Here is a 27,860-nt window from a genome sequence, read left to right as displayed (position 1 = left end):
CTGCAATGCACTGTCCCTGTCAAATAAATAAAATAAACATTTGACTCCTTTCTTTCCTGTCTGTAGATAAAAATAAGAAATAATAATCACCCCAACAGCATGATAACACCTTAAACATGCCTTGAATTTGCGATTGTGTTCAGGTTGATGTACAGGATTATTTACTTTTTATTAAATCCACTGACTGGATCCCCTTCTTCCACTTTTTTTTTAATTATATGGCTTAAAGGTTCTCCCACCTGAGCTGTGTATCCCTGCAGCTCCTCCAGCATTGAGATGGACTTATTAACTGATCTTCTACTCAGTTGTCTCGTTGGCCAGCCTTTCACTTTAGGTAAATATGAACATCATTTTCAGATAATGGGTAGGGAAATATGTAGTCTAACAACACTGCTTTAAATTCCTAACTACCTCTTCTTGATCCGTTAAATAACATCCTAATAAAAACAGGCTGAAAACAAAAGAAGCTCCACATTCTCCAGAACTTCTTAATGCAAAACTTCAGTTATTTGACTTCCTCACCAGTGTCATCTTTATTTCTTCCAGTATGAGGAAAATACTGCAGTAGCAGTCAGAGGAATTCAAAGCACATTTATCAAACAGCTTTTTTTATTGAGGTGTGCACAAACACCACAATGAACTGTTTATCTTCTAGTCTCTGTGCAGATCAGAGGCTGCAGGCGTGCCCATTCTGTTACAGCTCCAGTTCAATCTTCACATCCATCTTGGATTTGTAGGGCTCCAGCAGGGGGTGGATCTCTTCAGTCAGGAACCTGGCAACCTGAAGGAGAGAGGAAGAAGCAATTAGATGATTTTCAGAGACGATGTCCAAAACCAAACAAGCGAACACACCTGCTGTGGAGCACGGCCGATAAAGGTCTTAGGGTCCAACAGGGCATCCAGCTGCCCCAGGATGGGGGAGAAGTAGGGGTCTTTCTGGACTCTGGCCAGCAGGTCGTTGTCTCCACCTTCCTGTTTAACTACAGCTGCTGCCTCCTGGGACAGAACCCGGATCTTCTCGTGGCAGTCCTGGAGGGAAACCAGAGATCTATTATCTGCACAGTAACCAGAGAAGTATTGATTTCTGCTTTGGCTTCTTTTACATCAGATTTACTCTAATATCAACGATAACCTGAGGATCTAAACCCTGGGCAAAACTATGTTCATCCTCATAGATTATTGGTGAGTAACCAGAACTGAAGGGTTCAGTTCCAGCAGCTACAATCTGACCTAATAAGTTCTACACCTGTAAAGTCCAGAAATTTGTGAAAAAGAACATTTTAAGTCAACATGAAGTAGACTAAAAACAGCTTAAAAAGCACATGATGATTTGATCTCAAGATATTAAAGGAAATATAAAAACTAACGGAGTCTAACAAAATAATGTTATTTTTAAGAATATGTACTGAGATAACGGGAAACTATGGAAAACCACTAAATGCTGAGTCAGTGATTCTAATAGAAGAAAGAGACCAAGAGGAGAAAGGTACAAAGACGAATACGGATTTAAATGAAAAAAATAAAAAACATCTTGATGATTAAAACATGATGCGCCTCCAGTAAAAACCAAACAGTATTTCAATAGAGGAACAAGTAGAACATGATGATGGTAGTATGATGCTGTGGGTTTGCCTCGTTGTGTCAGGGCCTGGAGAACCAGCTGCTATGATAAAACAAAGAAAGCTCCTCCAAAGCAGCAGGATCCTGAAGAAGAATAACCTTGGTCTTGTTATGGAACAAGACCAGGCAACTCAAAGTGGAATTAAATGCAATGCAAACGCTGTTGCATCACAACAAACAGGCTGTTACTCAAAAAAACCCTCCAGTGTTATGAAATAAAATCAAAAATGAGCCGAAAATCCCGACAATGATATAAACGACTAATGAATTAAGGCTTTTTGAAAATAATAGCTGTCATTGCTGGTAAAATCTTTTATTAGCTCTAGGGTGTGATTACTTTTCAGGCATGGCCATTTGGGTTTAAAAAGCATATTTAGCTCAATAAATAAAATCTATATTTAGAACCTGATTTCTGAGTTCACTTGGATTCTTTTTGTCTTATTTTCACATTTGATTTGGGAAAAGAAAAGTAAAAACAGCAGCATCCATTAGGGGAGGAGCTTCTGTACCCCCTCCTACCTGTCGGTTTCCTCCGGCCTTAACCATGGCCATAATGATGTTCTCTGTGGCCATGAAAGGCAGCTCGTGGCGAATGTGCCTTTCGATGACCTTGGGGTAGACCACCAGACCTTCTGTGATGTTCTGCAGAGTGCTGAGGATGATGTCTGCAGTCAGGAAGGACTCTGGGAGGGAGATCCTCCTGTTAGCATCAAAGAGAAAACTCCAATCAGTCTAAAAGCTCAGAGTGATTACAACAACTTCTGTTATGTTGGTGATAAATCCTGGCCAACCTGTTAGCACTGTCGTCCAGCGTCCTCTCAAGCCACTGGACCGAAGCCGTCTGCAGCGGGTCGGCCATCAGCGCCACCAGGTGACGCGCCAGGCTGCAGCAGCGTTCTGATCGCATCGGGTTCCTCTTGTAGGGCATTGCACTAGAACCTGCAAGGCAGAGCATCAACTTAAACCATTTACATCAGGGGTCTGCAACCTGTGGCTCCAGAGCCACATATGGCTCTTTGGACCCTCTCCAGCGGCTCTTAATAGTAGCTAAAATGTATATAAAGAGCTAAATAATTTACTATAATATATACCGGTATTAATAGCTTTGGCGTTTTTTATAAGATGGAAAAGAATGAGATTAAAAGAACCAGAAATATGTTTTAAGAGACATTTTTCTATGAATTAGCTTGAAAATTATATGTTTTAACATTAAAAATACATGAATTGTTGATTGTTTGAGATGGCAACAACTAATTTCCTATACAAGATTAAAAAAAAAGGTTTTCTAGAAAAAGTCATGTTATATTTTGCGGCTCTAAACAACTTTTACTTGGTCGGACTCTGGGCAAAACGGCTCTTTGGATATGAAAGGTTGCAGACCCCTGATTTACATCATCAAGCATGGCGTTTCTAAACAGCTAAGCGCTAACAAGCAAACAAACCGATCTGCTCCTTCTCAAAAGGCTCCTCTATTTCCTTCAGGTTGGCCAGCAGGCGGATGTCCGTACAGATCTATCAGAAAAAGCAAACAGGAGAAAATGGGCTCATTTTCACTTAAACACCACTAGATGGAGACATTTCTAGATATTTCTACCCCCCAATAATACCTTGTGAACAGTGGCGCCCAAACTGGCCAGGGTGGACAGACAGTCGACGTCTACTTTACGACTGTATGTTTGCCCAGTCACCAGGTAAGCTCTGAGGGAAAAATAACAGCAGAGGGATGACATTTGTTGGATGATCTTCACATCCAGGAAGCAGAATTTAAAAATTACAGGCATAAAAAAAAAAAAAATGAGAAAATCAAAAAAAATTTCATTGAAAAGTAAAAAAAAGAATGTGCTCCAAAAGCTTTTTTATGTCAGACTTACTCACTGTAACAATAAGACTGTGTCTTTCAGTTGGAAAGTTGGGTTTGATTCCTTCTATTATCTGTCATTGAGCCCCTGAGCAAGGCACTCAGCTCTGAGTGGTCAGGATGATGTAGCAAAAAGCTTTGCATAATCAGGCTGTTTTAACAGTTATTTAAGCCAACTTCACATTTGCCTAAAAATGCAGCTTTTATTTTGATAAAAGATCAGCAGCCTGTTCATTTAAAAGCATTTCCAAGAGTCTAATCTGCATACACCAGCAGCACTTTCTTCCCACCAGGAGGAGGTATTTTAGCACAAATAGTAAAAAATAGAAAAGTTTCCAGAAGCCTTGCACATTCCTACATGTTATCTAATATCATCACAATCTCAAATTTTATCTGACAACGACACATATTCCTCCATAGAAGGAAAAGGAATCTACGTTTTTCCCCCAACATTAAATTTAAAGAGGATAGCATTTATTGGGGTTCGGCCTTCCTGTACATGTGGACGCCTTCGTAAGTCACCCAATTAGTAAATAGAGCCAACCAGAGTGAAATGAAAAGCATCACTGATCAATTAAACAGCAGTGGTGGTTCAAGAGCAAATTTAGGGGGGCATTAAAACAATTAAGACAGTGACCCCCAAAAATAACAAGGCAAAAAAATATATTTTATTTTACTATATATTGTTTCCTACAAAGAAAATATATTACATTTTTAATACATTTATTTTCTCTAATGGAATTCAAGTATTCAATGTATCATTTTAAATGATACATTGGGGACATTTAATCATTCAAATGTGCATTTTTACAATTTAATGGTATATTTAATACTAGAATGATGTATTAGAGACAACTAAATGATTATATGTTCCATGGTAGATTTTGTTATTTCATGGCACACATTTAAGCATTTACTGTTTTTGACAATGACTCTGAAAACCATATTGTTTATTTTTTTACTGATATGTTTGCTCTTGATCTCCCTGTTTGATTTGCTTTTTTTGCTAATCAAATGTAAATACTGTGCACTGTGTTTCCTTTTTTTAATTTAAAGCTGTATCTTTCTGTTACTATAGATAGAGGTGGGACACGTGTACAAGCCAATCAGCTTCGTTCCCTCCTTGCACCATTGTTTGTTTACAGCCCCCCCACTCCGAGGGATTCTGATTTTATCCACTTCACAACTATGGAGTCTATGTGTCATATTAACTCCTGATAAAAAAGACTGAATTTTGTGTTTTTCATATAAATATTTTACTTTTTGAATCCAGCCATGTCTGTCACCATCCTGTCCAGCTCCTCCACCTGTCGGCAGAAACAGGCAGATCACCGTCTTCAAATCTCCATCATCCCATTTTCATGTTAAGCTTCTCATTCATCTTCCCTACCTTGTCATGGTCGCCCTGAAAGAGCTGCAGGAAGCTGGCCTGGGTCCCCGTCGTCCCCTTGACCCCCCGGAAACGAAGGTCGTCGCGGGCCCGCTGCAGGTTCCGCATGTCCATCGCCAAGTCCTGCAGCCAGAGGCACGCACGCTTCCCCACGGTGGTCAGCTGGGCGGGCCTGTGCAGAGAGGCGAGTTAGGAGAACCCAGGCTTAGTTGGTGAAAGTGAGAGAGGACGATCATCAGATAAAAAGATGGAGCTGTGGACAGACTCACTGGTAGTGTGTGAACCCGAGCGTGGGCAGGTCTGCGTATTTCTCGGCGAAGTTTGCCAGCCTGTCGATGACTCTGGCCAGCTGGAGGAAGAGCGGTTATTATATAACGCACTGCTATGTCGTGTAAAGTTCTGATCTAGTGTGAAAACTGTTCCAGCTCGCTGGTTCATTAGCAAACAGCTGAGGCTGCGCTTAGAGGCACAGTTGGATCGGTGCGCTTGTTTTCTGGACCACAGCTGAGCCTCACCTTAGGCAGAAGGATGTCAAAGCCATCACGCAGCATGATCAGATCCTGAGGAAGAGAAGGAAGATAAAACAAGGGGTGGAAAAATAATTCCAACAGGCAGCGGGGTTTCCACACCCATTAGCTAGTGTTTAGAGGAAACATTTACAGTGTTGTCTCCGACATAACAGGACGTGGCTCCCAGATGAATGATGGCAGCGGCGGTAGGGCAGCAGTGAGCGAAGGTATGGACATGAGCCATGACGTCGTGCCTGAGCTTCCGCTCCTCTTCTGCCGCCATGGTGAAGTCGATGTCCTCGGCGTGGCTCTCCATCTCCTGGACCTGGGCGTCGGTGATCGGTAGACCCAAAGCCTGAGAGGAATGACAGGACAGAGTCTCCACACTGCTGAGTTCAAACACCATTAGGATTTCATCTCTAAAGCAATCTATATAGCTGTTTAGGTTTTTAGGAGAATTTGTCTGTCTGTCTGTGTTCAAGATGACTTGAAAAGTCATAAACGGATGTTAATGATATTTTTACCCAAGGTGAGGGGGAAATTAGCTACTTGGCAGAGGTCTGCCCTCTGCAAGTGCTTTTCTAGTTCAAAAACGTTTAACAAAAGGAAGGATGAGGTCATCTGAAGATTGACCAGCAGATGGCCGCTCACACTTAGCCTGGTTGTGCTGCAGGTTTCTTCCTGTTAAAAGGGGTTTTTTCCTCTCCACTGTCGCTACAAGCATGCTTAGTGGGAGGGATTGTATTTGAGTCAATGAGTCAATGCAATTAACTGGTTTTCCTTAGATGGATAACTATGAATCAATCGGACTGTATCATCTGGTGAACTGTAAAGTGCCTTGAGATGATGTGTGTTAACAGGTGCGCTCTATAAATTAACTGAATTAAATTTTAATGTCCCTCATAATTAATACTGATATCTATATAACGTCCTAAAGGATGTTAAAACTATACAGCATAAGTCATTTTAAAGCTCTTTTAAACTTTGTAGCTAAGCCTCTATGACAGAAAATCAGAGTTAAATGGATTAAATGCTTTAGCAACTTTTTTTTAGCGTCTTCCTAAGGAGTACATCGATATGAGGCGCAGGGAAGCAGGAATCAAACCAGCGACTATCCAACAGCCATATATGGTTAAAGTTGTGTCATCAAAATCTGCAGTGCCTGATATATTACGCGTTTCCATCAGGAGAACCACTGAGGTACAAACATACGTTCTGGGTTAGCGTAAATTTCAAGACCTAATAAAATGCTTGATTAGATAAAACAGCTGATATATTTGTAAATCTCGTCAACAAGCTATTTCAACACAATCTACCTGCATGTTCAGCCTTTATAAATAGATTTGTCCTTTTCTCTGAGTCTGAGCCAAATGAAGGAGAATTATATGTATATCTCATCCTCGTTTCTAACTGACAGCTCTGTAGCAGTGACTCTATGGGCCCAAACTACATGCAAGATAATAAAAATGTTAGAATTTGAGTGCAAAGTGCATCATTTACAAAGCTGGGTGACAGTAGAGTATCTAATCTCTTTCATATAAAACACAGACTGGTTACGAGGAGAAAATATACTCAATAACTTCTGCATAGTTTGCTAATAAATACGAACTACTTTGATGACAGTAGTAGAGCGGAACCAGAACAGCATTAATTAAATGGCTTTTACATTCTTCACTCACTTTTTTTTTCATGCATGGAAATAAAGAAAACAATTGTAAGATAAAGTTCTGAATGCAACTCAGAAAAATAAAAGGATTGGATAAAATAAAGGGTTACTCTTGCTCTAATATGCATACATTTAAATACATGCATATATTTAAAAAAAAAGATGATAATCTTAAACCTGATAAAACCTCCAGAGACCCTGGAAATTTACCATTAATGGAAATCGACGGAAATATTTGCCTAAAATCTTTGTTCAACATTTACATTCCTCCATTTAAAGACATATGGATAGCATCGTACAGCAGCACTTAACTGTTTCAAGCATTATTTGGTTAACCAGTAAAAGAGTTGTGGACGCGGGGATAAAGTTTGGACAAACATGTGAAGACATCATGAGATCTGCTAATATCTTGATTAGATGGGAATGTTTCTGTTCTCTGAGAGTCAGTGGGGATCTGATAACTGTGGGATAACAGAGAGGACTGAGTCCCCTGAGCAAACCACCGAAAACCAGCTCAGATCAAAGGTCAGACAGAAGAAAGCCCAGTTCTGCAAATACGTTGACTGAGAACACAGACGGAGGGGTTGCATTAAAAAAACAACCCAACAAGGGTTCTTAACTCAAGCTCCTCAAGGGATATCTCTCATTACAAGAATATACTGAGCTATATTCAAAGAGCCGCTACCATAGCAACACTGCGATAACCCCAAACAGTGAACGTGAATCCACATGGAGCCTGTCATGTGAGGCAGCACATGTGAGAAAGGGTCTGTCACTATTTAACCTTCACTTCATTCCTCTTTGCAGCTGATGAAATTATAGGATCTCCACAGATAAGCCGATGTCACACTCTGTGTTATCTAATGTGTTTTTTTCCTCATAGCTTTGCATAGATATATACTGACATTAATTGTGAACAATTTGTATTTCATAAAAGCTCTGCTTTTTACAATAAATCTCTAAATTTTATTTATAGATTTACTAATAACTAGCTAATAGAAAAATAATCAGTAGTGCATGTTTGTTGTTAATGCCATGTCTAGGGATGGGGTATAACAGTGTCCAGCATGCATGAAGCTGATGCTGAAGATTTTCATCTGGACAAAGATTCATATCTTTATATGTCAGAGGAATATAATAGTAAAATAAAATAGAATCTGGAACATTTGGAAAGAGTTTTTTTTTTATGCACCCATATCTGTGCAAAACATAATACACCAGGAGTATGATTTGTTAAAAAGCTTAAAGTTAAAAATTGATTGTTAACTTCTCAGACTGAAGAATACTGAATTCAATATAAAGTGGAGGACTTAATGTCACAGCATCTCAGATCTTTTACTGTATTTGTCTAAAAATCAATGGTGTCCAAAGTTGGTCTTTGAAGGCCTGCAGATCTTAGATATTTCTCTTCTTTAAAGAACCTGATTCAGAAGATTGAACTTTAGTAAAAGTTTAATCTACTGTGCATTATTGGGGAAATAAATCTGCAGGATCACCCTTGATCTAAACCATCCAGAAGTCACATGGCTGGTGTGCTTTGTGTTGTCTTTTTGCTGCTTAACCCAGACTTAAGTTAACCTGACAACAGTTAGACTTAAGTAGCATTTTATGAAGAAAAATAAAACACCAGATTGATACTAGTATTTTTATTTATTTATTTTATTCTTTTTTTAGGAGTAAAGTTAATCAAAATAAAATTTCCAGAGGCTGCTTTAAGTTTCTTCAGTTTCCTTATTCATCAATATGACCCAATAAGTGGGAACATGTGGATTATTGATCAGGCAATAATCCAAAATGCAACTTTTATACGTCAATAGAAATAAGCAAAAAAGTTAACAGTCACTGGAGTGATGTCAACTTTCTTCTAAAAAGTTATTCCGTTAATTTTTTTTTTTTACTATTTCTATATAAATGTTGAACAGTTTAAACCTCTACAGACCCTCCACTCTTTCTGCACGCGCCATGGTCCCACTTTGACACTAAATTTAGACCAGGACACCTGAGAAGTCTCCCTCAAGGTCGCAAACTTCACCAGAGTGGGTTTCAAGAAACAAACCTTCTCAGCTTTGGCCAGGAAGATCCACAGCTTCCTCCAGGTCGTGAACTTCTTCTTGTCGCTGAAGTTATAGGCCATTTCCTTGCTCGCGTATCTGGACACCAGCGGAGAGCGGTACTTCATGAACTCTTCGGCTCCCTCCATGTTTGCTGGAAGACGCTGTTAAAGACGAAGGTTCCACCGGGGAGCTGCTACTAAGACACACAGAAGCCGCCGTCCAGTCCGGGCATCACATGGACCTCAAGATTTGATGTTTTTACGGCATACGAAGTTCGCATACGGCCAATGATCTCGTTGCGACACCACTGAGCATACGTCAACGTCGCTTACATCTTGTGAGTGGCGTTTTAATGAAACCGATTTAATTTACCGCTTTATTATATATTCCTGTGATGTGTTGTCTCTTCTTCATTTAATTAATAAGAAAGATATTTATTTCATTCAAAACCTTAACATGCATAGAATTGTTTTTTTATTGTATTCACACGAAAGGAATTATTTATGCACCCATGGACAAAAAAGAGGTACAATGTGGTCATATATTCTATTTCTTTCTCTTTTTTTTTTTTTTTTTTTTTTTAGATAAATAGATCGTGTTTGTCCGTGAGCTGAAAGTAGGTTTGGGTCAAAATTTTTGTTTAGCTGCTTTTGTTGTTTCTAAGTCCACATGTGATTTTAGAATGCATGCCATAATAGTCACAGGAGGGTTTTCCTTTCTACTTGTGGATTACAGATTTCTCTGAGGTTTGCTGCAATTGAAAAGTAGCATGGCGCTTCTTTAAGGCACGTTTAAGACTGAAAGATGCAGTAACAATGTTTAGATCATTTAGCCTACTTCATGCTGTCAGACAGGTCTTTTGAAATAATTTTCTTAATAAATATTAATAAACTATCCTTCCATTGTGAGGTAGACTTTGTACTAATTTCTAACTGTATAATGTGAATAATACAGAACTGTTTTTCTTTTTTTTATAGAAAACTCTTAATTTTTAATCCTGCTCTCTGGAAAACTCACTAGCCGTCTCTTGGGAGCATGCCATTACCAAGATGGCAGACTCGTCTACCGTTCCCCGAGAGGTCGCATTGCGACAGTCTCAACGTTCTACGGCAGAGTGATCAAATCGAACTCCCTGGCAACGTTCAAGCGCCACTGCAGAAAAAAAACGTAAAAGTATGTCAACCAGTGCTTATAAAACGTCTCATTAATCTTATTGTCGTTTGAGAAAAGCACATATGATAATATATCAGTTTTGAGTTTTTATCATCGGGGAATTGTGCATGTCTTAATTGATGCAGAGAGATGCTAATTTGTGTAATAAAGGGTATGTACAGATCAAGCTGATACCGCCTTGCAGCTATCTGCTATTTATAGTAGCTTTTATGTTATGCAATATGCCGTTCTGTGTTAATATTTAAATTAATGTTGTTTCTTCCCTGTGTTATTTCTGTCTACAGGGGTTATATAATTAATTGTGTTTGTGTGCTATGCAGCACCTGGGGACAACAGCCAGCTGTAAATAGAAGAGTCCTCCCTCTCCTTCCTTCCCTCTCCTGACCCTCCCTCTCTCTGTCTATCCTTCCTTCCATCAGTCCTCCAACTGCAGTCTGCATACAGGTCCATTCTGCTACTGCTGCTGCTGCTGCTGCTGGGTGATAGGAGTAAGTGGGAGGAACATTTCCCCCTGCTTTGGCTGAGAAAAAAGGAAAAGAAATGACGAGACATCCTCTTAGAGCTGCAGAGGCAGGGTTACATTTGGCATCCAGTTTCCTGCATTGCACAATATCTCCCGTATACTTGGAGAGATAAAAAAGGAGAGGAAAAGGAGAAGCTGTTGGACGAGAAAGGAAAAGGATAAGGTGAGACACTAAAGAGGAGAGAAAAGAGGGGTACGGGGGTTACAGAGATTAAGAAGGTGAGGGAGAAACAGCAGATTGCAGGAGAGATCTGAGAGAGGGAGGTGTGAGAAAAGAGTGGGAGTCAAGAACTTGAAGATGGAGTGAGTAGGACTGCAGTAGAATGAGGAAACGTAAAATAGAAGCCGAGAAGAAGCTGAGTGCACGCCCCTTCGCTTTCTGAAGAAGCCAGAGGACAGCAATCCACAGTGGAGGCGAGAAGGAGACGAAGGAGGGGGCCCGAGGAGGAGGAAGCCAGAGGTTCAACGCTTAAGATGGCTGCTGTGTCCTCTGCCTCTGACACCGGTAAGTAACGCTTTATCATCCGCTAGAACGCGTTCCGCATCATCAACCTTCATTTGACCACATCACTCACAGGAAACTCGCAGTGCTCTATCTTCCACAGTTTCCTCCATAAAGGGAAACTGTTGCACTGCTTGGAATTAGCCACACACACACAGAAAGTCTCATCAGCAGTCCTCCACGGGAAGAAATCAATGAAGTCTCCTCAGCTCCTCATATTGTCCTCATCTCTCCATCCCCTCAGGGGCATCATCCCTTCTGCTGCCAGCTGCTGAGCATCCACATTCAGCCGTGATGCCATTTCATCATAATACCTCCTGGACTTCATACTTTTTGACTCAGGGTGTATGATAATCACCACGATCCTGTTTTTTCCACAGGTGCCAGTCGCATTGACCCCTCTTATCAGTTCTTTATAGATCCCTCTCAGCCAGTAGGACAGCACATCGCCTTATCCTGTGAGGCTTCACAAGGTTGATGCAGAAAAAGGAATCTTTGAATTGAATCTTCCTGTTTTTGGCCCTCTTCTCTCCACTTCACCCCACATGTTTCCCTTGGATTCATGTCTGGGCAATTTATTCAGTGTTTGTGTTGAACTGTTTCACCTTCAGTTCTCCTGATGAAAGACTTTTCAGTAGTCATGCACTGCCTTACGACTCCACGGATCTTTTGAAGAAAAACTGTCCCACAGCATCACAGATCCTCTTCTGTGCTTTACCTTTCCACGCATTATTCTTCTGATTTATGCCAGACCCACTTTTTTTTCTTTCTAAAAGACCGGGCGTCCCACTTGTCCCTGTGGATTAGTGTGGAGGAAAGGTCCTCCCCTTCTTTTAAAAACAGAAATTGTTTAGGGGTGGGAATCTTTTTTTCCCGCTCACATATTTTCAGTGATAACTACATTGTGGAGCGTAATGTGTAAAAAAGATTACATTTTTATCACGGATATTTGATGCTAAGTGTCATTTTCTGCAGATGGAGGGATGTCTACCAAAACAAAACCAAAACCAAAACGGTCACTTTAATAAAAAAATAAAAAAAAAGATATGAAATCAAGTTGGATTATGTCAAACGTGCCATCTTAAAATACCTGACTATAGTAAGGGATACATTGCTAATAAGAATACCTTTAAAGGTATTTGATTGGCTGAATATTCTGATAAATCTAAACCCATTTTGAATACATTTAGATTACATTTGACCTTTTTTTTTTTTTTTTTTTGGTGCAATCATAGAAGAAATAATGTCTGCTGCTGGAGCCATGCCACTCTTTCCTGCAGTGCTTTTACCATCCTGGAAAGTATCATTTATTGGTCATTTTAATCTTTTTTGCCACTGTTTTCATTGTCTCATTAGGAATATATGCAGGTTTACACAGGTAGATGGTTCATGACCTATAAAACCCAAGAAGAATTCACTTTACACTGCAAAAACAATCTAGAAAAGAGAAAAACATTCTTAAAATAAGTGCATTTAAGCCTAATTTTAGTAGGTATATGAGATGATCGGCCAATAAAATTAGTGTTTTTACCATTAGGAAAAGATAATTAGATCTTATGGTCTTGAAATAAGACACTGCAGTTGTTTTTTCTTATTTTAAATATAAATTGTCTTATTCCATAGGGAATGTGTCTCATTTAACGGCTGAATTCAAGAAAATGCTGTTTTTTTATGAAAAAAATTAGCAGTTTGATGACATTTTCTCATCTTCCCCATTTTTTAAGATTTACTAAGATCTATTAATCTAATGTTTAGAGTTGTCTTGTCCTCTCTTTTTCTCTCTAGGGGACCACCGGGGTCGACACCCCCCTGAGCGTCGGCTGCTGATCCTCGGTGGGCCCCGGTCGGGCAAGACCTCCTCCGCCAACACCATCCTGGGAGACGAGATGTTTGACGCCGGGATAGAGACGACCCACAGCAACGTGGGTCAGATGGAGATCTACGGCCGACGGGTCACGGTCGTCGATACTCCATCTTGGGCCATCCTGACGGATCATGAGGACGATGAAGAAACCGACACAGACGACAATGCCGGCGCAGAGTCTGACAGCCCCGCTCGGCCTCCTCCGAGCCTAGACAGCGAGGGCCCCTGCATGGGGGCCATCCTGTGCCCCCCTGGACCACACGCCATCCTGCTGGTGGTGTCCATCACCCAGCCCTTTGGGGACAGAGAGAGAAGAGCTGCAGACGACCAGCTGGGAGCTCTGGGCGGAGGGACCTGGAGGTACTGCATGGTCCTCTTTACTGGAGTAGACCAGCTGCCCAAAGGCGTCTTCATCGAGGAGCACATAGCCAACACCGGAGAGGCCCTGCAGTGGCTGGTGGAGAGATGTGGAAGCAGGTATGACGAATAAAGAGTTTAGTGTCTATAACTCAGATAGTTTGGTAGAACCGAACATTAAAAATAAAAGCCATCAGGGCTTTTAGATAAACACCTTAAACAATCTGAGTATTTCTCAGCTTTAACTTAAACACATCCATAGTTAAACAGTCCTCTAATTTTCAGTAGAAGATCTTGTTAAACCTTAAAATAAAGAAAAATCAAGAGTAATAAAGCTGGTATGTACTTATTTATATTTCAGGTGATGCTTTGTCGGCTCTGCTGTCTTAGGGAACAGAAAACCCCATAAACCTTCCTCATTGTGATGCATCTCACAGCCCAGACTTTAATATCATTTAGAGAAAAGAAGAAAAAAAGACCTTAACTATGAGTCATCTCATTCATGACAAACCTTTTTAATCACATTTCTGATGAAAGCACACAAGGCTTTCTTCTTCATCAGTGTGAGTAAACATGGTCCAGCTAAAATCAGAATGACATCACTGTTTAGAAAGATTAGCTTATCATGGGGATGAGTCTTTCTAATATGCATGCTGCTTTGCACAAGTTTTCCCATCTCTTTACTTCATTTGCATTTTTCCAATTAAATCAAACTATTCTGTAAAAGAAAAAACATGATAAATGGAGACAAACCTATTTACCTATTTCCTTTTGACAAATAATGTAAAGTAAGTAATAAGTGCATTATTTTCAGACCAAACTCAAGAGAAAGTTCAATTACTGAAATCTTAATTATGTTTTTGTAGCAAACAGTAAAGAAAATCTTAATTTTCAACGTTTTAAGAGTTAAATAATGGGTTTAATTTGAAAAGAGGAGGGAAAAGTTTTAATCAAAAGGAAAAAAAGATGCGTGACCGAGAGCGGGGCTGTAAAAACACTAGTACACTCACCGTCACCTTTAAATATAACGGCAACTCTGGAGGAGCTGCAAAGGATTATGGCTCACATCTGTCAGTAGTAGGACTGTTTTCTTTTCGACCAATCAGAGGCATGCTCAGATGATGCAACAACGTGGAGGAAGATGTTGTAGTCTAATGAGACGATTGCCTTTGTGCAAACTGTTACGAGTGGCAAACAACTTTACATCAGTTTGCAAAAACTATTTGTAGGTGAAACATGGTGGTGGCAGCATCATGGTCATCTTGACCCTAAACACTAACAGTCTCCATATTTTATTTGTAAAATGATTAGAAAAAAAAACAGTTTTATTTTTACCTTTTGCAGGTATCATGCCTTTGATAACAACCTTAAAGAATCAGAGGAGAACACCCAAGTACCTGAACTGATGGAAAAGGTGGAGGAAATAGTCACAGACAACCAAGGTTTGCAAATATCCCTAATTTCCCGGCTTGTTTTAAATAAGTAATTTGGCCGTTATAAATAGAAGCGCTGCTTATATGCTTCATGCTATATATGGTTATTAAAGCAGCCTCTATTTGTGGTACAGAGCTGACGTAACCTGACTCAGTGAATTGTTTATTGCTGCCTTACACAGGCTGGTACTTTGAGGTGAATGAATTGATCTTGCTGGAGGAAGAGCAGGCCCGGAGAGCGCTGGAGGAGGAGAGGATGAGGATGGAGGAGCACGCCAGGCAGAGGGAGCAGATGATCGGAGGACCTCCCCGTGGTAAGAGGGGGGCATGAGTTGTTATGCTGCTCAGGCGAAAACAACAGACCAGATGGTTCCTCTGGGGAGCGCTTGGTACTTGATTCCATTGTTTCTTTTTGTGGTTTCCTCTGCAGAGTTGAGGTTGCTGCTGCTGGGTTGGAAGGGCGTCGGGAAGAGCTCGGTGGGGAACTCTATCCTGGGCCGTCGTTTCTTCGAGTCGGGTCAGGAGACGGAGCTGTGTCTGAGAAGGCAAGCGCTTGTGTGCGGCCGCCGGGTCACCATTGTGGACACCCCGGGCTGGGACTGGTTTTCAGTTAGCAGGACCCCGAAGCGGATCCGACAAGAGTCTCAGCGCGGGGCCGCCCTCCTCCGACCGGGGCCACACACCCTGCTGCTGGTCCTCCCAGTCGTCTCATCCCTCACGGCCAGGAAGAGGAGGACCCTGCTGGCTCATATCGAGACTTTGTTCGGAGACAACGCGTGCCTCCACACCATGGTGCTGTTCAGCTGCGGCGACTGGCTGGGACACACGCCCATCGAGGAGCACATCCTCCGGGGAGGAAGGGAGCTGCAGAGACTGCTGGAGTACTGTGGGAACTATTACCACGTCCTGGACAGTAAGACGCCCGGCAAGGACAGGAGCGTGTCTCTCCTTCTGGACAGGATAGAAGAGATGATCAGGGAGAACGGCGACAGGGCCTTCCTGCCCATCCAGACAGAGTGGTGTAAGTCGCGCTGCTTCTCTCTCAGCATTCGTCACATATCTGAGGGGCTGCAAAGGTTTTGTGCAACTCAGATTTTTTTTTTTTTTACTCTTTCCACCCATAAAGATTTCATTCGCTAATGCTTTTCTTTATTTTATTTTTTAAACAAATAGGTTTTATGATCCTCATGCAATTTTTTTCACACAAAACAGAATAGATTTTAAAAAAAATATTGCATTGATTTGCCTCAAAGAGCATATAATCATATTAAATAACCCTGGCCTGATTATTGCCAGACCTGTAGACTTAAAAAACCTCAAGTCCAACCTGTCTGACAACACGAAGTAGGCCTAAAGACCTCTGACTGACAGGTGTCAGGCAGGTAACACCATGCAGAACTCTTTCTAAGGATTTAGGTCTCCTTTGATCCACAATGAGAGAGAAGATGGAGCAGTTAATAAACTTTCCCAGAAGTGGAAGGACTTTTAAAATCTATCTCTAGATCACATTAGCAAAACATCAAGGAAGCCATAATAGAAACCAGAATAACATCTAGAGCAGTGCAGACCTCACTTTAGTTATTAGAATTCATTATCCAACTATAAGGTAAAAGACTGGAATAAACTGGCATTCATGAGAAAACTACAGCTCACCAAAAAATGCCATCTCGTCATTACCATGCTCCTCAAGGAGCGAGGAGGATAAAAGGATAAGAGAAAATGTCACATTAAGGACGATTAGTCTTGTTATTCTGTGAAACCAACAGTCAGAGACCATTAAAGTTATCAGACATGGTAGTGGAAGTGTGATGGTCTGGGTCTCTTCGGCATAATGGATTGAACCATGACTTAAACATGATATATTAAAACATGTTAGAAGATGTAAAACATCTAAGTGTGACAAAAAACAGAAGAAGCTTTTCCTCCATTTGTTTACTTTCCAGAGTTTGCCTGTTTCTGAATAATTTGGTAAAGAGCTTTTTTTTCACTATTGCATGTTAGAAAGGACCTTTTGAAATTAGTTTGAAGCGGAGGAGACTAATGCTTCCTCATGCTTTTATCACACTCACTGTTTCAGTCCTTCAGCCCACCAGCTCTGGAGTTCAGACATAATATTTTAACCCATTGACCTGTTTACTGTAGTCCAGCATTGATGACATACACTTATTTGGAAATAGTATTCATGGTGCATCATAAAGAAGCGCTAAAGCTGCACCCACAGTTAGTCGCCTGATGCTTTTATGTTTTACTTTAATAAGACATCGAGCTGCAGCCCGTATGTCGGAATCAAAGGGGATTCAGATAGAAACGTTTATCCAGGTTTTTACTTTCATGGCTCCACCGTTAAAGTTGTGTTTAACTTGCCAAATTTCACATAAACAATTAATATATATCAAATATTTTGTATAAAATGATATTAAGAAATAATTGTCTCAGATAATTACTGTTGCTTTAATGATTGATACCACCACTTAAATATATCGTTCCCCCCTTTATGTAATCAAAACGCACTCATCAAAGCACACAGCTTCCGTTAAGAGAGAATGGCCCACAGCATTACAGTCCTACACCGTGCTTAGCCTGAGGTTCTTTCCTACTTATTATGTTTCACACCTGACCCATCTGGAGTGTTTTTTGTAAAGAAAAAAAATTAAAAAGGCTGAAATTTAAGCCTCCTTTAACATCATAACCCAGCATAGTATTTCAACCTGCCTGCTAGTCATTGGGGATCATCTGGTCATCCTCATATCCTGTCTGTCCCTTGCTGCTGCTGAAACTGTATTACCTCCCACACTCCTTCTACAGCTCAGGTTAATTATGATCTACCTAGTGGGATGTCAGTTGTTCGATTATAAACTACAGATTGACCAAAACAAGTTTGTTTTTTTAAGGCCGATACCAAATATTTTGATATTAATCTATTTGATCCCTGATGTTGGCTGCTATTTTTTTAAGCAGATACATGCAGGGTAAAAATTATGCAATGATAAATTTCACTTTAAACAAGAAACATTTATTTAATAGAATGAAACAAAAACTAACACTGAAATAGCAATTGTTGAGAGCAGATTCCTGTGATCTCAAGGCATGGCAGCTGAATGGCCTAATGAATATTCAACATATTGATCTAACTCTATTAGAGACCCCTTTCAATTAATCAATTACCTTCTGATGGATCCGAATGAATGTTTTATATTTGTTATGGTAGGATAACAAAAAGGTGATCCTAATCCAGTCCAGTAGGTATAAGCTCAAATAAAGAAGCATTTACAAAGATTTATATGAATTTAAAAAAATAAACACAATTATTCATCTGATTTATTTTAACACAGCATTGTTTTTTTTATTGTTGCTGTTACAGTGAGCGAAGAGAGCTCCTACTCCTCAGACAACACCGAACCGGAGGACGACTGCCGGGGATGCCAGCTGCAGTGACCAAGCGGCCCCGATGTTGGCGGGGAGCGTTCCCTCCCGTTGTCTTCAGTAGACCCCAAACATCACCTCATGTATCCCTCCACCTCATCCCTCGGTAATTCTGACGAGATTCAGGGAAGAACAAGAAATGGTTCAAGAACAAGAGTTGTGACACTCAGCTCTTTGTTATAAAGACCATACCCACTGTTCACTCAGCTCAGCAAAACTCGGCCTTTACTAACCCCACCTGAACACCAATGGGAACAGACACTCTGCTGCTGTTAAAGAGACATCTGTAATATCTATTTTGATTCTGATTAAACCGCAGTGGGTGTGGGATTCCTGATATGTGGAAGAGAAGATGGTGCCTTCATACTGTTGTCTCCGACTGCAGCGGGTGTACAAAGGTGAAGCAGAAACCGTGCTTCACAGGCGCAGCTTTCATCATGTCTGCTCCGCATTCATATCCTGGATATTAAAATTGCCTTCATTAGAGTATGATTAGAGTCTGCTCAGGGAGTCAGGGGTTGAACTGATCCCTTCAGGGGAAAACAGGACACATTTAGAGAAAACGCAGATCGACGCTGTTTGCCAAAATGAAGGCGGGAGTCATGTCACGAATCCATCAGGAGAAATTCCTTGGGTTTATATGAAGCACTTAAAAAATAGAATTAATGTAAAACAGAGTGCATTCTGTTACACCGTTCCTTAGCCTTCTTTCTCAAGGAGAACAAAAGAGTGGAGGGAAACCTGCAGCCAAAACCATGCAGCCTCAGATCCCAGCGGAGCAGCATAGGCCGTCATGCATCCAGCGCAAATATCGACCAGGTAGATTCATCTCCGTGCCTCAGCATCAAAGCGTGAGGGAGCCAACCAAGCGGCTGTATCCTTAAAAATGCTACGACAAGCTTTCGCATGCTACACAAACTAAATAACCTCATGAACCATTCAGAGCTTTTACTACCTGCTAACCTTTTTCTACATTCACCACACATCAGTCCCTTACATGCTTGGTGGTGATTCTTCCTTTTTTTGTTTGTTTTTTTGATGACCTTAAGTAATATTTAAATGTATATTGAGCTGTCGGCGGCATGTAAAGACACCGCATGCGAACAAAGAGTGCCTAAAGAGTCGAAGGCAACCTCACTTCTTATTCTTCTTACTCTTGTCGTGACTGTTTTCTGGCCCTTCCACCTCATCTTTCACTAATGTGAGAGAACGTGGAAGAGGGAGGGGAAGGAAGTTAACAGACATAGAGGTAGACGCCTGTTCAGAAAGTGACGGACACCACTGCCAGGCAGCCGAATCTCCTTTTTCTATACATGACGTGAAGAACAAAAGACCCCCCCCCCCTTCCTGCCAGCCTAGCCCTGTCTGTGTTTCACTGACTCCTGCGCTTCTCTTAGTGACGTAGGCTACAGCAGCACTTATTGTGACGAGCATGCCTTTAAACCTACCAGGATGTGGCAAAACTCTCACTGTGAGTCTTGCTTTACTTGTGAACATGTGTATAATTGCAATGTGAAAATATGTGAAAGCTTAAGCTTATAGCAAAGCATTTTGCACTGTGTAAGTTCTACCACCTTACTGCAGCCAAAGTGACGTTACTGACTGTGGTAAATCTTGTATCGCCATCAGAACTTTGTTCATCCTCTGACAACAATAAAAGGTTCTAATATATTGCTGGGTATTTCTGCCTTTGATTTTACGGCCTAACTTTGCTGATCTATTCTGAATTCAATGTATTCTGATGGAATTTGACAAACCGACACGGTTATCAACAGTTATCCATCCTGAAAGTGGCAAATATATGGAAATTGCTAAAAAAATAAATAAAATAATCGCAGATTTCTTTTATAATTTTGGTGATGTTCTGTAGATGAAATGACGATTTAATTTACATTTGTTGGGAGATTAGGTTCAGTTCTTATTGACATTTTTTAAAACAATTTAGCTATACAGTACAATTTCACACCTCGTATTTAAAGAGATAGATCTATTTCTGTTTTGCAGAGGATGTACGGAGTTGCTTAATGTCTGCAAAAAAAATTTTAATATTCTGAGTTTCTACAGTAGATATACAGTGAGGACACCCTGCTATTTTGCAAGTTCTCCCATTTAGAAGTCATGGAGGGGTCTGAAACTGTCATAGGTACATGTCCACTGTGAGAGACATCATCTAAAAATAAAATACAGAAATCATACTGCATGATTTTTTAACTATTTATTTGTATGATACAGCTGTAAATAAGTAACCTGACTCCGCCAGATGGATTTGCTCCGCATATCCATCTGGAAACCTTCCGTAGAAGTAATTTTGGGAAGGGGCGAAAATACTGGTTAGCTGATTGGCCTATGTTGATGATAGACGGGCCAAATAAACCAATCAGATCAACGAAGCATATGACGTACTAACAGCCAGGCTACTCTTGCCGAAACCAGTCGGGAGAAGAGCAAAAACATCTTTTCCTTTGAGAAAAGCCTCCAGAGCAGTGTTTTGCTCTTCTTTCAGTGAGGAAATACTCTGTAATTCCGATAAAACTTGCTCGACAGCCACGCTAACGCTAGTTTCATCGGCTGAAGCCGCAATGTTCTTTAGACTGAACTGTCGCGCTTCTCGTTGCGTCACACCTCAACCCGCCTCAAAGCCAACGCTGATTGGACGTTCGTTTGGTGAACGCCTCCAAATTTTCTTCAACGGAGAGTCTCCAGACTGACTAGCAAGCGACATCTTGAAAGCTCGCGAGATCAGGATGGTCTCACGAGGCTCGTAAATAAGTATTTAGAAAAGCAATTAATCAGTTAATATTTGGTACAGTAGCCTTTGTTTGGAATTACAGGGGTCAAACGTTTCCTGTAGTTTTTCACCAGGTTTGCAAACACCACAGGAGGGATTTTGGCCCACTCCTCCACACAGATAATCTCTAGATCAGTTTGGTTTCTGGGCTGTCGCTGAGAAACACAGAGTTTGAGCTGCCTCCAAAGATTCTCTATTGGGTTTAGGTCAAGACAACTTGCAAAATAGAAGCATATTCAAATACTTGTTTTCCTCACTGGAGGTGGGTATCAATAGCATCAAGTAATATTTTCCAAAGGAAACTGTGATCAGAGTCGGTCTGAGACCAGAACCCTGTGGAACATGTAAAATTAAACTAGATAGATAGATAGATGATAGATAGATAGATAGATAGATAGATAGATAGATAGATAGATAGATAGATAGATAGATAGATAGATAGATAGATAGATAGATAGATAGATAGATAGATAGATAGATAGGAGTTTTAAAGCCCAGCATGTTCCTATTCTCTCAATGTTTCATAGTTTCAAAGCTAAACCCAGACTCATCAGAAGCAGAGCAGAAAGCAGATATTTGCTGAGGTCAGCGACGAGGCCCTTTGTAACATTACGTAATGCCTCCCCCCCAAAAGAACTGAATAAAAATATAAAAAAACGATTCAGCTTTACTTTGGAGGAGAGAAGAGTAAGGGGTTTAACCACTAGATGGCAGCTGAGTAAGCATGATTCTATTACAAAGGAAATATATCCATCAGAAGGACAATTTGATGCAGGTTTCCTATTGTGGTCACCATCCTCACTTCTATTAATTAGTAGCATGCAGAATCCAGAAAGTCCAATTGGCCCCCACCCTTCATTCCCTTTTCCCAGGAGAAAAGGATCTGCATGTATTGCTCTGCACCATTTTCTCCCTGGCACGTTTCCACTCTGGTATAGATCCCCCCACCCCACCCCCTTTAGCTTTCTGGACCACAGCCCGGGCCAATTACTGCATGTCCACCGAGGGCCTGTTATAAGACGAATGCAAGCATTTTGTGGGTAATGTTGTTTGGACTTGGCCTGCGTCAGCATCTAAACCAACCCTGCAGACATTGTGACAAAATCTGCACTTTTGTTTAAGTTGCACAGCTTTAACTAAACTGAGACTTTTAATTTAGTCAATATCAGAACTAGATCCATTCAGGACAAGTCCATTTCCACGGTTTTTAGTTTTGTGCGAGTTGGAAAGTTACTTCACATGACTGTCACTTGATTTCATGTCATGTGCATCAGTTTGCTGCAGGTCAGGCGGGCTTCATTACCATCAATTACCCAGGTCTCTAACAGACGCACATCTTTTCAGCACACAAAAAAATAATATAATATAAAGTGCACATAAAGTTTTCGTTCCTTTGACTCAATTCACAATTCATAAGACCGATGACAGTTATGATAAAAAGATGGAATTACCTCAAGGTACCTGAAGTGAGTGGGACCATATGCCTTCTAAGAATAAAAAAACATAATTCAGTTTATTTTATTCACTCAGCAAAAATTCAATGCTCATATATACTAAACATGAATATTTCCTATCTGTAAATGTACAGCAGGTCGAATTAGTGTCCCTACCACTTTGTCTTTTGAAAACATTTCATGTAACAACCTTAAATTTTAATGTGTTTCATAAGACTTGTTTCTAACAGACAAAAAAATAAGAAGTGCAAGATTGTGAAGTGGAAAGAAAAAGGAAGTGGTTTTCAGATGATTCAAGCCACGAGTTCTCAATTGTATTTAGGTCATTACTGTGTATGCTCTAATAGGTTTACTTCTTATATCACTTTCACTATTCATTTTCTCAGAGGGGATGATCCATCAAAGTGATGATCATTGTTTCCCTTCACACATCACATTACGCATAAAAGCCACAAAGGTCACTTTTATTCTTCTACATGTTTGTTGTGTCCCCAATGTGGTATGGAGAAAAAACAAAAAGTTTTTTTGGCTTTCAACCTCTTTTGTTTCATCACTTTTCCAGATTTGTGGGGCTTATAATTAATAATCTGTTAGCAGATTATTCTGCCTGAGCTTCAGATCTTTGTAGCTCCTTTAGTTATTGTGGCTGTCTTTGCTCCTACATTGATTCATGTTTTTTAGGTAAACAGCCATGACTTGGTATGTTTGAAGTGCATCATCTATTAAAGGGTGATGTATTGAACAGTTATAAGAAATTCAAACCTAACCCTGCTTTAAATCCTGCTGTTTTCCTTGGTAATACTCTGCAGCTTATTTAAAATTTGAAAAGCATGTTGTTCCATCACATAAACCCCCAAATAATACATATAGGTATAATTTAGGTATGCAGCTTTAATCAGAATAAATGTGGAAAAATTTACGTTTTTTTCCCCCACAAATCCAAACGAATGAACTTCAGCATCTTATTTTGATATTTGCCCACTAACCTCTGACCACCTGCCCCCCAAAACATATATGGATGTGCACTTAAGTTTCAGCCACATTGTCTCTGACAAAGTAATACTTTTTATTTAAGATTCCAGATGCCATTTCTTGCTGCCATATTTGTTTTCACCTGTTAGCACAGAATATAAACCCCAAACCTGGTTAGGCCTTAAGTTTAAGATGATGGCATACATCAGAAAATGTGTTTCCTCTCTCATATGAGGCCATTTCTCCATTTTACAAGCTTGATTTCCAAATCTACAACCCCGAACTGGTTAAAAGAAAAAGCAGTTTGTGAACTTTGGTATCATATTTATGCTTGTAAAGCTTCCCAGAATGGCCTTTTAGATCAGGTTTTGAAGTGCCACCTCAACCTAAACATATAGGCACCTACAACTCAGTTTAGTTAGAACATTTACTTATCTTTGAACTAGTGTTAAATAAAAGACCAAAGAGCAAACGTTAACTGCCTTCTTTGAAAATGAAAGAAGGGGAAAATAGGTCAAAATAATTTTGTTTTAAGCAAGAACCCTGTGCATTGTTGTACAACTGTACAAACAATGCTGATATAAGATAAGTTGTCAAATATTTCTAGTAATGTACATTGTTTTCATTTTTTTTATATAAATTGTGAAATATATATATGATAATCTGTTCAAAGTAACAGGGACTCCTTTGATCACTTTACTGCTGAATTGTTTCAGAAAATGGGAACAGTCTAGTTTTGTAGATTATGTTCAGTTAATGTCAACTTAAAAATACAGGCCAATGGAAGTTAGAACCAGATTACTTCTAATATTGTGTCCTAAAACTCCATCATTAGCTACGGACTATGTTTTATATCCTATATTCCATTAGAAAGAACTTTCTGCTTCTGCTCACCAGTTACAACAAATCGAGAGGTTTGGTTTAAGACTCTTTATTAAGAGATTCAGTCTACATACTGATACACAAAATGTTTAAAATACATATATCATGTTTAGACTACAGGTCCATAGCTAGGAGGAAGGTACATATAAAAGTAGCTTTATAAAGGTTTATATATTCTGTGTGGGAAATACTCATTTTATGATTAATACATGACAAGAGTGTAACACAAGTGCTGAGACATGCGTAGAATTAGATTCCAAGACATGCTTTACTGATAGCCTGAATTAGTAAACCTGCTGAGTCCATCTCATTTCCATCTGCCATCTACAGCCTGACCACTAGGGGTCAGCAGTTAGGCCCTTTTTCTGCATAGTCTGGCGAACTTCCTCCATCAGCTCCTTTAGATACTGGATCTCCCGGGCCATAGATTCGGCCCTCTCCGTCAGCTCCACGTTCTTCCTCTCCAGCTCACCGTACTCCACCAGAAGAGCATCTTGTTCAGCTCTTTTCTTCTGCCTGTAGCGCGTGGCAGCCGTCTTATTCTGCTCCATCTTCTTCTGTTTCTTGTCTTTTGGTGCTTTCAAAGTGGGCCTTTCCTTTCCCCCTGGAGCCCGGACAGACTTCACCTCATCAGCGGCGGCGCTGGGGAAGGGCGGACTGGCTTTGATTTGGGGGTTTGGGTAGGGTCTGCTTCTGGGGGACTTCTGTGGAGGAGAGGATGTCAAGGGGCAGTGAATTACCTCAGCTGTGGAAGTGACCCCGACATCATTTTTGGGAGCCAGCACGAGGACAATTCGTGGTGATGAGAGGGACAGCACGATCTTCGGGGCCTGAGGAACCACAGAGGCTAAAACGGGCTTCACCTCGCTCTCAGAGATATCCACTTCGCTGCCCAGATCCAACGTGAAGGCTGGAGAGGACGGGGAATCAACCACAGCAGGAGACGAGCCAGGAGAAGCAGGTTCAGACGTTATCTCAAGCTCCTCCTGTGGCTCAGGGACCAAAAGTGGGGAGGAGGGAACCTCTTGCCCACCAGCCTCATCTATGGAGGTGACAGGAGGATCTGAACAGAGAGTGGGAGTGGACAGAGAGGGGGCGTCAGAAAAGGAAGCAGATGGAGAACTTGAGTTAACTGGAGCTGGGAGTGTCTGTAGGGGGAAGGAGTCGAGCTCCATGGGAGAATCCAGGGAAGCGAGAAGATCGTCTGGAGAGCTGGGAGACTCTTCAACAGGACTGCAGGGGCCGATCAGGGAGTCCAGGTCAAAATCACCCAGATCCACCCTCTCAGCCATCCAGTCCAGATCACTGAGCACATCATCTGGAGACAAAAACCACCACATTGTAATAATTGATCCCCACACAGATAAACGTTCAACATTTCTATCAATCACCTTTACTGTCCCCCGAAACCATGTGACTCGATCTCGGCTGAACCGGCTGGTCCAACCAAGAGAGGGGGAGCAGCTCAGACTCCATCCCAGCTTTGTCTCCACTCAGGTCAACAGCTGGTGGCGAGGGAGGAGGAGAGTAGAAAGGTGGCGGAGACGATGAAGAAAGTACCGAGGAGGCGAGGGGCGACGTGTGCCCCGGCAGCAGGACTTCTCCTCCTTCCTGTTGTCCATCTTTGTCAGGATGAAGAAACGGGGGGTCCAGGGCATCAACCATGAGAGAGGAAGGCCCCCAAAGAAGGGCCTCCATGTCTTCCAGGCCAAACTGTGAGCTTGTCATCGTCATGGTCATAGTGGTCGTTGTCGGTCACAAACGGGGTGTGTGACAAAGTTAGGACGGCGATCAACTCTTTTATGCTGTCGAATGCAGCAGTACTGAAGGTTTCCACGTAGGACCTGTAACGTGAAATGCACAATTTGTAAAGATTATTAAGGGTTTAATAAAACCATTTAATTAATACAGGTGTAACTTTGTTAGGTTTTCAGGAAAGGAAGAAGTCTAGAATGGAGGCTGCAATGACTTTCAGCTCATTACTATGCTTGTCTGCAATAGTGAGACTGGCAACATCATGAGGAAATAAATTATTCAACATTCTGAAATGGTATTTTTTATGTTTATATTAATTACAGTACAGTAGAGTTATACCTAGATGTGTAATAAGACATTAAATTATAACTATAGTTTTAAAGAGTAAATCAGGCTTTTAAAGGTGCATCTAAAATAATATATTAAAGATTATGTAATCTTTAATTATTATTTTTTATAAAGATGACATTATTTAATTCTATTAAGGTCTTCAAAGTAATAAATCTACATGTTATAACACTGCCCCCTATGTCTGCACTTGCACTTCTCTTACATCACTTTTCTCTACCAGTCAGGCGACTCTGACGTCAGGCGCATTAAAGAGGCCTCAACAACAACAAAAAAAAGGCCTTTAACAACAGCAGCTTTATTGTTCTAAATCCACCCACAAAGCCGCCATTTTGACACAAAAACTCACAGGATAATTTTTTGCCACGCAGGCACTATACCATGGCGGAATTAGAAAGGTCATTAAATATATAGATTTAAACTATGTGAATTAAACACGTGTTTAACTACATTAGTAGCAAAGGTAGAGGTAGACGAGGTCATTAAAATAACTGGTATAAAACGTGTAAATTATTACTGTGTGAAACATATTCGTATTTTGTTTATAAAGTAGTCATACATTTGAAGTCTAAATTTGTTTTTGTACAACGTTGGCAGCTTAATCGGAAGGGCGGAAGCAGTAGAAGGAAACGGCTGTATTCGACAAAAGTAACGGAAATAATACTTACGACATGTTGCTGAGTTAGAAGTGACTCAGTGCACTGGCTGGATGCACTGTTTGGTTGGTTGCTGCTGGGTCGCGGCACACTTTACACTGCCATTACGGCAAAAGACAGTAATGTCTAACTACGGTGGTATTACGGTTGTGAGTCTGTACAAAGGAAAATGGCTGCTCGCTTCGAGCGGTACAAATATAGAGCTGAAGCATGGAGGGGAGGCAATGATATCCTTCCGCGGACGTCAATCGTATCCCTACGCCAATCAGGTGAAAATCCGTTTTAACTCTAATAACAATAAAATAGTTCTACTTTAACTATGAATGCAATATCTGCAGTGTTTAAAACACTTTATTGAAATCCTGGTACTAGTTACGAAATAAACAATACATTAGGTGGTCAAATTTGAAGCATACATCTACTGTTTGCAAATAGTTTTTTTTTGCTTGTGTATTGCTATTTAAAGCTGAAGTCTGTAAGTTTTTAAAAATCACTTTTTTGTCATATTGGCTAAAACTGTCCCTATGCCCAGACAGCAGTACATGTGATATTTAACCTGTGAAAAAAACTGCTTCAATTGGTCCCGCCTACTGCCTGTATTTCAATCTGGAAAGAATAATTCGGGATGAGTCA

The 27,860-nt window shown here is 40.7% G+C and overlaps 3 protein-coding genes and 1 long non-coding RNA gene across 6 annotated transcripts; 2 read left to right on the top strand and 2 right to left on the bottom strand.

The window, feature by feature from the left end:
- Positions 1-505: 505 nt before the first annotated feature.
- On the bottom strand, positions 506-9,363 carry adsl (adenylosuccinate lyase). Its single transcript, XM_038267662.1, has 12 exons — positions 9,100-9,363; positions 5,529-5,732; positions 5,384-5,428; positions 5,138-5,217; positions 4,869-5,040; positions 4,739-4,785; positions 3,228-3,318; positions 3,063-3,132; positions 2,412-2,559; positions 2,140-2,320; positions 853-1,029; positions 506-781 (listed from the first exon to the last, which is right to left on the bottom strand). Exons 1-12 carry the CDS (start codon positions 9,241-9,243, stop codon positions 695-697), a joined length of 1,446 nt encoding a protein of 481 aa, XP_038123590.1. The 5' UTR covers positions 9,244-9,363; the 3' UTR covers positions 506-694.
- On the top strand, positions 8,934-10,651 carry LOC119771587. Of its 3 annotated transcripts, XR_005279163.1 has the most exons (4): positions 8,934-9,434; positions 9,682-9,713; positions 10,118-10,270; positions 10,555-10,651. It is a non-coding gene; the product is annotated as an uncharacterized LOC119771587 (long non-coding RNA). The 3 variants fall into 3 exon arrangements; XR_005279162.1 differs by lacking the exon at positions 9,682-9,713; XR_005279164.1 differs by lacking the exon at positions 9,682-9,713 and having other exon boundaries at positions 10,118-10,421; positions 10,555-10,645.
- A 7-nt stretch (positions 10,652-10,658) lies between these two features.
- Positions 10,659-20,053, top strand: si:dkey-110g7.8 (GTPase IMAP family member 8). The gene is made up of 6 exons (XM_038267651.1): positions 10,659-11,298; positions 13,081-13,636; positions 14,861-14,958; positions 15,132-15,263; positions 15,380-15,970; positions 18,311-20,053. Exons 1-6 carry the CDS (start codon positions 11,268-11,270, stop codon positions 18,382-18,384), a joined length of 1,482 nt encoding a protein of 493 aa, XP_038123579.1. The 5' UTR covers positions 10,659-11,267; the 3' UTR covers positions 18,385-20,053.
- A 4,448-nt stretch (positions 20,054-24,501) lies between these two features.
- atf4b (activating transcription factor 4b) lies at positions 24,502-27,419 on the bottom strand. The gene is made up of 3 exons (XM_038267635.1): positions 27,240-27,419; positions 25,860-26,312; positions 24,502-25,786 (listed from the first exon to the last, which is right to left on the bottom strand). Exons 2-3 carry the CDS (start codon positions 26,206-26,208, stop codon positions 24,807-24,809), a joined length of 1,329 nt encoding a protein of 442 aa, XP_038123563.1. The 5' UTR covers positions 26,209-26,312; positions 27,240-27,419; the 3' UTR covers positions 24,502-24,806.
- Positions 27,420-27,860: the final 441 nt, after the last annotated feature.

Source organism: Cyprinodon tularosa, unplaced genomic scaffold (assembly GCF_016077235.1).
Source record: "Cyprinodon tularosa strain WSP-4 unplaced genomic scaffold, ASM1607723v1 ctg118, whole genome shotgun sequence".
NCBI lineage: Eukaryota > Metazoa > Chordata > Actinopteri > Cyprinodontiformes > Cyprinodontidae > Cyprinodon > Cyprinodon tularosa.
The sequence above is the reverse complement of the archived record's forward strand: the minus strand, read 5'-3'. Positions and strand labels throughout refer to the sequence as shown.

Coding starts and splice junctions, on each gene's coding strand:
- adsl (XM_038267662.1), bottom strand. CDS start 9,243: ATGGAGGGAGCCGAAGAGTTCATGAAGTACCGCTCTCCGCTGGTGTCC. Junction 5,733..9,099: donor TCCTGGCCAAAGCTGAGAAG/GTTTGTTTCTTG, acceptor CATTCCTCTCAG/GCTTTGGGTCTACCGATCAC. Junction 3,133..3,227: donor TGGGCGCCACTGTTCACAAG/GTATTATTGGGG, acceptor TTTTTCTGATAG/ATCTGTACGGACATCCGCCT.
- si:dkey-110g7.8 (XM_038267651.1), top strand. CDS start 11,268: ATGGCTGCTGTGTCCTCTGCCTCTGACACCG. Junction 15,264..15,379: donor GATCGGAGGACCTCCCCGTG/GTAAGAGGGGGG, acceptor TTTCCTCTGCAG/AGTTGAGGTTGCTGCTGCTG. Junction 15,971..18,310: donor GCCCATCCAGACAGAGTGGT/GTAAGTCGCGCT, acceptor TTGCTGTTACAG/TGAGCGAAGAGAGCTCCTAC.
- atf4b (XM_038267635.1), bottom strand. CDS start 26,208: ATGACCATGACGATGACAAGCTCACAGTTTGGCCTGGAAGACATGGAG. Junction 25,787..25,859: donor GGTTTCGGGGGACAGTAAAG/GTGATTGATAGA, acceptor TTTTGTCTCCAG/ATGATGTGCTCAGTGATCTG.